We start from the raw sequence: 10111 nt of genomic DNA on the forward strand, positions 1-10111 counted from the left end.
CATGCCACAAAGCCACCTAAGAGCAGCTTGACACCTAACTCATATCTAAGCTGCAGCTGGATTCACAAACTAGATGTTCCCCCACATATCTCACCTTTGGAGCCCTGTTGGGTAGGGGTGCTTGGAGGCTGTCTAAGAACATGCCTACCTGATCAGGACATATACAAAATATAGCTGATAGAGAAAATGGTGCCTATGGCCCAGTAACTAAAGCACTCAGTTAGAATCTAGAAGATTCAAATCCCCACTCTGCCTGATATATTGGAGGGGGGGGGAGAGCTTGGCTCTCTCAGTATTTCATGCAGGAAAGAAACCTGCCTCAAAGTAGCCTGTGGATTAGGGTTCTGAGGTGGGAGAAGATTTCACACATAGTATCTCCATTGTAACAGGCTACATCTCAACTGAACACAAAATGGAAGCTAGCTAACTCAAGCAGTATGAGGGGTCCAGTACACAGAAGACAAAATCATAGTCATTGCATAGGCTACAATGCCAATAATTTACTTTATTTTACAGAATGGTCTTTGTAAATGCTTCCCTTCTAAAAATGTAATCCCAAAGAGATGAGGTGAGGGAGAAATATCCTAAACATGTACTCTCTCCTTATTGTGCTGCTATTCACTGTAAAATTAACATTCTGCAGTGGGGTAGGCTTCCTCTGCTAGTCATAATTATGAGGAGGAGGAATAAGAAATTGCCAAGCAATGTCACAACCTTTATGAACTTTCTTTGAATTGCAAATGAATGCCTTTTAAATATGTGCATATGTCCAACCACAGAGCACAAAATAAAGGACTCTTATAATGCTCTTCACCAAGTCAGAACCTTTTATGTTACTAACATGAAGATAAACAGCTTCTGTTTAATTGCAGCATCCTACGGGACATCTGTTCAGGAATGACCAATTGATTGGTACTCGTCCACCAGTCTGCCGAGTACATTTATGGCATAAATCTGTAAGTGCTACAGGAAGAGGGAGTAAAGCAAAGTTATTTGCAAAACATTAAATGGACTACCACATCCTCAGAGCTCTCAGATATTTAGCTTATTAGCACTGGTATCCTGATACAGGTGTCATATGAAACTAGGTGAGAAATTGCCACTGCCAACACTGAACTTTTGCTCAGTGACTTGAGCATTTTGCAGGAAGGCGCTGAATAGAGCAGGAGAGAGAAGTCTGGTGGGAGCCCTTTTGCGGGTATAGAGGAGTTTGCAGTGATGAGGTTGCTTAGAATGGTGGATGTCACGATCCTGGAGCCTTAACATTATACCTGTACTGCATAAAGGGAGTTCACACAAAGACACGATCCTGGCACCAAACAGCTTTTACAATATAAGACAATGAGCAACAAACTAAGGGTGGGGGGAGGAAAGGCTGCAATCAAAATAAGTACAATGTTACACATAAAACTCCTGGTATGAGTGTGTTTGGTTTTAAATTATAGGAAGTACATCAAAATTAATTGTACCAAACAGCTCCAAAAATCAAGGTGTTCCCAAGACCTTCGGTCACAGGGTAACTCACTGTGACATGCCACTAATTCTTCAGACAATAGTAAAATGGATAAGGGGCCAAAACCAGGCAGGAATTTGAAGAAAATGAGGGAGGTTGTTTGAATGGGTTCTGAGGAGGACAGAGAGCCAGTGATGATGTCAGAGGATGGGTATATGCTCCTGAGTTTAGATATGGGTATGAGAAGGTGTTATATTTTGCACAACATGAATTCTGGACAGTTGAGAACACTGCACTCACCATAAAACTTAATGGATACTGAACTTTATCTTGCTCATGGGGGATGGATACACAAATGACCATAGGGTGACCGGATGTCCTGATTTTATGGGACAGTCCTGATATTTGGGGCTTTTTCTTATATAGGCTCCTATTATTCCCCACCCCGGTCCCGATTTTTTACATTTGCTGTCTGGTCACCCTAAATGACCATGATATCTACTTGTCTGCTAAACTCTGTTCCTTTTAAAGTGTCATCTGCCCAGCTCCCTCTGTCTGTTTCATTCCCCTGTCCTGCCCCGCCCTATCTGACAACTATATTATAAACTCTCTGGGGCAGAGACTATCTTCTTTGTTACCTGCCTTTACAGCAACTTGTACAAAAGAATCCCGATCTTGATGAGGGTTCTAAGATACTACAGTAATAATAAATTAATGTCAGTTTTGTAGTGATCCTGCTTCCAGCAAGTATGTTTTATGTACATTTCCAGCTGTCAGCTAGAAAAGGCAGTAACCGGAGCATAGCTTATATTTGCAGATAGTTGAGCCCTTCAATGAGATCTATAGTTGTCCTTTTGCTGTCAAGTTACCAGCTGTATCAAGCAACTGCCTTGATTACAAATACATTTGAAACAGCTGCCAATAAAACTATAATAAAAGTTATGGCATTTTAAAGACTTGGCATAAGGCAAGTTCCATACCTGTCACTCAGTCTTGACAGCTACACTCAAACCCAGGAAGGGCATACTTACAGTTTAAAAATATCACAGTATGCTCTTGGCTGCATAAACAGGGGAATCTTTAGTAGGAGTAAAGAGGTTATTTTACATCTGTATTTGGTACTGGTGCAACCGCTGCTGGAAAATTGTGTCCAGCTCTGGTGTCCACTGTTCCAGAGCATGTTGAAAATATGGAGAGGGTTCAAACAAGAGCCATAAGAATGATTAAAGGATTAGAAAAGATGCCTTATAGTGATAGAGTCAAGGAGCTCACTCTATTTAGCTTAACAAAGAGAAGACTAAGGGGTGACTTGATTGCAGTCTATAACCTATGTGGGGAACAAATATTGGACATTGGGCTCTTCAGTCTGGCAGAGAAAGGTATAACATGATCCAATGGCTGGATGTTGGAAGCTAGGCAAATTCAGAATGGAAATAAGGCATACATTTTTCACAGTGAGGGTAATTAACTATTGGAACAATTTATCGAGGGTAGTGGTGGATTATTCATCACTGACCATTTTTAAATCTCAATAGGATGTTTGTTTAAAAGAATTTGGGGAAGTTCTATGGCCTGTGTTATGCAGGATGTCAGACAAGATGATCACAATGGTCCCTGCTAGCCTTGGAACCTATGAATATAACAGTAACAAGCAAGGGGCAGATTTTCAAAGGCCCAGAGTGGCAGCTAGACACTCAACTTCCAATTGAACTCATCAGAATTTAGGCACCTAACTGACATTAGTGCCTCTGAAGTGCTTCCCGTGAAACATGAAGGCATTCCAAGCTGTGCAATATTAACAACACAGGGCCACATTCTCAAAGAGATTGTCACGTGGCATTAAAATTGTCCCACAGAAATCCTGGACAGGCCCGAACTTATGTGACAGACATCATCTTGGCCATCAGACCAGGAATTGAAACAGGGTCCTTCAGACTAAAAGCAGGACTCTCTTGCTGGGGCTGTAACACTCATACGCTCTGTGGATCAGGCAGGGTATTATAGATGCAAAAAATAGGCATGTGAATCCAGCCACTAGAAGGCAAGCAACCCAATTTGCTGGCAGATGCAGGTTTTGCACTCACAAATTTACCTGTCCAAAATCGCAGTTGCACATTAAGTGGTTGCTTTTGAAAATGTGCTTAGCTGACAACATTCATTCCATCACTGTAGTCTAAAAACCATTAAAGAAAGAGGGGGAGAGGATCATCATGTCCTGTAGAAACCAAATCACCACTTTTCAAGGAAGGATATAAAATAACAAGTGAGATGCCACAAGCACAACACCTGCACACCATAAAACTATCAAGAAAGAGAGCGAGAATACAAGTCTGTCCTATAGGAGACTACACTTAACCCTACAAAAAGATAAACCATGAAGAAAACCAACAGCCTGCGCAAGGTATCAAAAATGCTCTAGTTTATATTGCTAGAATTAATGATCCATAAAAACATTTTGTCCCAGCCTCAGTCATCCCAAACCACAGTCCCCGCCCCCCATCTGCCGCTGTTTCATCTCTTCTGTTTTCAGTCACTTGAACGAGGTCCACCTGGGATGCTCCTGTGGTTACTGTCTCAAAGCCTCTGCAGATATGCAGTATCTGTAAGAGGGTAAACCACATGCTATATACAATTAATTGTCAGTCTGTATTCTGTTAAAAGACATGCTCCTACGGAGTATAAACAGTCGATTTTACTTTATTTATCATGTCTTTAGCAGTGATGTGCAGTATACAATTATCTTATTTCACATTTTATTTTCCAGCAGAGAAATGGATTCCATCAGAGCAGAAAATATTTCCAGTGGTATGACTACCTGGAAGCTTGGAATCAATCAGTCTTTTTCACACAACACATCAGAAAACAGCAGCAGCTCTACCTGCATTATTTTGGATGCATGGGATTGGTTATATACATTTCAGCCTATGTTCCTCTGGATCATTTTTGTCCTGGGAGTGATAGAGAATGGCTTTGTCCTCAGCGTTTTGTGTTTCCACAAGAGTCGCTGCACGGTGGCTGAAATTTACCTGGCAAACCTGGCAGTTGCCGACTTGATGTTAGTTTGCGGTTTACCTTTCTGGGCCATTAATATTGCTAATCAGTTTAAGTGGCCTTTTGGCACTTTCCTTTGCAAGGTTGTCAATGCAATCATTTACATGAACTTATATTCTAGCATTTATTTTTTGATGATGGTGAGCATCGATCGCTACCTGGCCCTGGTGAAAACCATGTCTCTTGGACGTATGCGACGAGATACATGTGCCAGATGGAACTGCCTTGTCATCTGGGTGTCTGCATTGCTCATATGTTCTCCTGTTCTAGTGTTCAGGTCTGTCAGTTATGTGGAAGAAGCCAAGGGCAGAGCCTGCATTCTTCAGTATCCATCCACACACTGGACAACTGCAACACACATTTTGCTGAATACTGTGGGCTTTTTGATCCCACTCTGTGTAATTACCTATTGTACTATTCAAATAATCAAAGCCTTACGAGACAACAAAATACAAAGACTCACAGAAACCCAGACTGAGAAGAGAGCCACCATCTTGGTCCTTGCTGTCCTTTTGCTGTTTATCATTTGCTGGCTTCCTTTCCAGGTCACCACATTCATTGACATACTAATTCAAGTACACATCATTTCTGACTGCATTACTAAAGATGTCAGTGAATTGGTGACCCAGGTAGCTACATACTGTGCTTATAGCAACAGCTGCCTTAACCCAGTATTGTATGTCATTGTAGGCAAGCAGTTCAGAAAGAAATCCAGGGAACTCTACAAATGCTGCCTGCCTAGGATGTTCAACAAATCAGAGTCCCTCCAGATGGAGAATTCTTTGGATACTCTGAGAACGTCCATTTCGATTGAATGCCCAAAGAAAAAGTCTGCTTCTTCATTAGCACGATAGCACTGTTTTGCTTATTGCAAAGTTACAAGAAAACCTTTCAACATATCAGTGCGTAAACTGTCCTTAATATCCATTGATTATGGCACCCCATTGTATGCACTGGCTGCATTCATGATGCATGAAAGTTTGGGGAGCCAATCTCAATACAAAACTCCATGATAGGCACCTACTTCTACCAGCTAATGGATAACATTTTTCATGACTGAATCACATTTCATGATATATTTATATATTCATGGCTGAAGTATATTTGACACACTATCATTTTAAATATTTATATTGCTAATGAAGATAAGTGTCTGACATCAGAATATAGTTCTCTAAGTAAAGCCATGTTATAACAGCTATTGTCAGTATTATGAAGCTAACCACAGTACCCATACATTTGAAAGAATACATTTTTAATATAAGGAACATTTTTGAATGAGACTATAGTGAATGGAAGGTTTTATAGGATCATTAATCATAGAATATCAGGGTTAGACAGGACCTCAGGAGGTTATCTAGTCCAACCCCCTGCTCAATGCAGGACCAATTCTCAGACAGATTTTTGCCCCAGATCCCTAAATGGCCCCCTCAAGGATTGAATTCACAACCCTGACTTTAGCAGGCCAATGCTCAAACCACTGAGCTATACCTCCCCCCTTTCAATTTAAATTGATGTTTAGTGTCCACATTATTTTCCCCCTTTGGTTAATAAGATGTTCCAAATGCTCCAATCCAAAAATTGCTGTTTACATGATTGCCAGGTTATACCTTTTGGGGATTGCTCTGACTTTGATGGGGTGGAAAGGAATGGAGTGGAATCCTATATTCCCTAGAGTGGGACAATTTCTAGTCTTTTACATCTGTGTAACCCCCAACAACAAGGGTTGCACAGGTGTAACTGAGAGCACAATTTGAGTGAATGAATGTAGTTGACAATGTAGAAATGTAAACTGTTCAGGAGCAAAGACTTGTATTTTATACCTGTCTGTAAAGAATAATTCACGTCTGTGATGCTGTATAATTAATACATGAGATTACAGATTAGACATACGTGAGGTATACTCATAAAAAAAGAAAAACAGACGTATAATGGAAAAAAAACACACAATAACTGCCTTTGAAATCAAACTGATGCTAGTGGAAGACCTGAATGATTAAGGAATGCATGAGCATATTCTTTATCATGTAATATAGGCTATATCTGCACTGTAGAGTTAACTTAGCTACATGAGTTAACTCCTCATGAGTAAGCCTAGCTCAAGTGAAAGCAGCCACACTGCAAAACGAGTCTTGAGCTGCACAGAGTGATTGTGTTAGCAGCTGCTGAATTGTGCTAACACTGGAGATGAGAGTGCTCAGCGCTTTGCAGAACTAGGCTCTGGACATTAGAGTACAACTGAAGTCAATTGATGACACTCAGCCTTTTTCAGTAAGTGCTCAACAGCTTGCAGGCTCAAGTCCTTATGCAGTAGCAAGTGTTATTTACTCATACAGTGGATTCACTCCAGTGCTGCTGGGAGCCAAGATGCATATTATGAAAAGCATAAGTAGAGTGGCCCTAAATTACAATGAAAGCAGAGCAGGTTCAAAATTTTCTGATGGAAAGCTTTTCCCTCAGAATATGCCTTTTTTTTTTTTTTTTTTTAACAAATGTAAAATGTGCTGTGGGAATATGTCAATTCTGACAAAATTTCATTTAAAAAAATTTAAACTGTTTCAAGAATGGTGCAATGGAATATTTTCAATTTTTTGTTTATTAGCTTATTGTTTACAAATGTATTTTGCTTGATATTATATTAGAAACCATAATATAATAAAAAAGTCAAAATCAGACTGAAATGTTTCAGTTTTATCAAAACAGAACTTTTTGACTGACTGAAAACAAATTGTTCTTGAAAATTTCATTTCACAGGAAATACTGAAATGTCAAAATTTCCCACGGGAAGGATATACCAAGTTTGGACTAGCTCTAAATGAAAGAATACTGAAGGACACCCTAGCCTGACATCAAAATAGAAAGTTTTCTTCTCTGATTACCTTCCTAGATAAAAGCAGAAGCAGCATGGCAGGTTTGTGAGAGGAAGAATTTCCAGAGAAGTAAGATGAGGAATAATTTATGCAGAGGTGGGGAAAATTATTATTTTTAAAACAGGAAAAAAGCTACCCTTTTTTGAACCTTAAGAACTCTTTGGGATTGGGTTTGTTTCTGATAAAATAAGAATCTCCCTGAACCTTTGCCCAAAACTTGAACCATTTTGGCCATCTCTAATGATAAGAAAAAAAATATATCCCTTTTTTTTTTTTTTTTAACATCCTCACTGACGTCACTAAAGACCACAGAACTTTCTGCCATAAGCCTTTGGAAACCATTAGAGTCTATCATGTCAAAGTAGCTTTAGTGGGGTTGCTTAGAGAAAGTGAAGGCAGAATTTTGCCCATAATAACTGCAGAGCCCTATTATCATCTCAATAAGCTTATGTTTGTTGTCCACCAAGTTCATGGAGAAAAATGTGGGCAGGATCAACACAGTTTTACTATTGGTCATATAAATAAAAGCCATGAACAGTACATAATGGGCACAGGACTGGGAGTTCTATTCTAGGCTCTTACACTATCTGTTTCAGCTCTTATATAGCCTCTGTTACCACAGTATTTGAGCACCTCACAAACTTTCATGTATGTATTCTCACAACCTTCTTGTGAGATAGTACTTCTCTGTCATCCCATTTTACAGATGGAGAACTGAGGCACAAAGAGATCAAGACTCACTTTTTATAGTTCTTTAGGTGTTGTTCTGCTCAGCATTGCAAGGTCTGAGTATCTTAGCCATCTAAATTACTTCAATGCTGGGCAGAACAACACTCAAAGATCTTTAAAATCTGGGCCTACATTACTTGTCCAGGGTCACTCAGGAGATCTGTAGCAAGAGCAGCAAATTCACTCTGGGTCTTCCAAGACCCAGGCTATCACACTAGCCACTGGGCTACCCTTCCTGTCTATACACCACTCACTCCTTGTGTGGTTTGGGGCCAATAACATAACCTCTCTCTTTCTGCTTCCACAGCTGTAAAATAAGGATAACATTTGTTTATTCTCTCATTGGGAAGTGGTTAATATTCATTAGTTAATGTTTGTAAGTCACTATATAAAAGTGTTAAGTATTATTATTTCTCATTTAAGTTCTCAACCATTACTGTACATTGACACATAGCTGTATGTGTATGGAAATCTAAATAGGCTAAGAACTGTGTTTGAAATGATGTGTGTATGCAGGAAACTTTTTTTACTGGGCATAGAATAAGTGATCAAATTGTCACAAGTGGATTTTGAAGAGGATCTTAATAAAGAACATAGTATTATCCATCATTTTGTTATACTGTAGCAATAATGTTATATGGAAGATCATAAAAGCTTCACAAGACCTTTATTAGGAAGGAATATCATTTCTAATGATTCGGGTATCGGTCTGAGACTTCTGGGATCTTTTCTCAGTTCTGCTACTTGAATTCTGTAAACTTTGGACAAGTAACTTAAACAAATAGATAAGTAGAGACAAAGAGGTTAACTTATGTCTCAGTTTACCAACTTGATAGGAATGTTCTGAGGTTCAGATAATGATTGTTAAGTGCTTTTAGATCCTCAGATGACATGAGCACTTTATAAGAAAGTCCTAATTCATTTTATCTGAGTGCCTGTATAAGCATAAGATATAAACAAATGTATTATACATATGCATCTTAGACGAAAGGCAATGGCCAGTTACATTATGAAACTGTAGCCAAAGGAGTGCTCTTAACCCTTCACATCATACACTATAATGCAGAAGTTACTGGACATGATTCTTTCTAGTGCCCATGCCTTGTAAAGTCTTTATATCTGTGTGGAATGCTACCCAATCACAATGCACTCGGCACAACTTTAAATGAGTACAGGAGGTGCAAAGCAGTAGATAAGCAGGCCCACTATGTGTGAATCTGTAGCATAGGCCCTACAGTTCAGTATAAGCTGCCTATTGATCAGTAGATGCCAATAGAATGTGTTGGTTCAACAATCTACCCTACACATAGGTTTTCTGTACATGCTCCCCAGGATTAATCTTTCATTGGAATCACTCTCCTCCTCTGAGTGTGACACAAAAAATTCTAAAGGTTACAATAAAACTAATAGGAGACAGGAAACAATAATTCTTTGATCCAGTTTAGAAAATGAACAAAGAAATGTTTTTTCAGTCAGTAAAAGTTCAAACACAGCTGCAATGCGTAATGCTCAGTGCATGTGCACTGGCTGCTCTCAGACACAGATTCCTGGCCAAATGAGGCCAAAAAGACTCAAAAGCCATTTAAAACTCTGACATGTTATTATTCACGTCTTACATTCTGAAAAATGACTGCACTTAGAAATGAACCAACATTAGTGAAGGGAAATATAGGAAAGTCCATGACTCTGGTTGTGCTACGCTTACCTTAGTGAGTCACGATGGCCAGAAAACAAGAATTCTGTTTCGCAAAAAAATGGCGATGTTTTGACGTTTGTTCTCATTCTGTAATGGTGAGTGCCATAACCACTGGACTGTTGGTTATTCTGGACTCTTGCTCTCTCGGTGATCAAAACACTCCATCCTCAGAAATCTTCCTCATGAAAATTTAATCAAAACCAATATGTTTCGGCAAAAAGTCTTGTTTTTGATGAATCAGCATTTTCCAATGGAAAAGTTTCATTGAAAAATTCCAACCAGCTCTAATCATGAGAACTCACTGCACAGCCA

General features: G+C 39.3%; 1 protein-coding gene across 5 annotated transcripts in view; it reads left to right on the forward strand.

Moving 5' to 3' along the window:
* The window catches only part of LOC128835634 (B2 bradykinin receptor-like), a 44034-nt gene extending 35358 nt beyond the window's left edge, over positions 1 to 8676 (forward strand). For 2 of the 5 annotated variants that reach the window (XM_054025212.1, XM_054025213.1), the window contains exons 2-3: positions 873 to 956; positions 4218 to 8676. In XM_054025212.1, coding sequence (XP_053881187.1) covers positions 4225 to 5358 — 1134 coding nt within the window. In that variant the 5' untranslated portion in view covers positions 873 to 956; positions 4218 to 4224 and the 3' untranslated portion in view covers positions 5359 to 8676. The remainder of the gene's footprint in view (positions 1 to 872; positions 957 to 4217) is intronic. The other 3 variants (XM_054025215.1, XM_054025211.1, XM_054025216.1) reach the window with 3 other exon arrangements.
* The last annotated feature ends 1435 nt before the right edge of the window (positions 8677 to 10111 follow it).

This window comes from Malaclemys terrapin, chromosome 4 (genome assembly GCF_027887155.1).
Source record: "Malaclemys terrapin pileata isolate rMalTer1 chromosome 4, rMalTer1.hap1, whole genome shotgun sequence".
Classification (NCBI taxonomy): domain Eukaryota; kingdom Metazoa; phylum Chordata; order Testudines; family Emydidae; genus Malaclemys; species Malaclemys terrapin.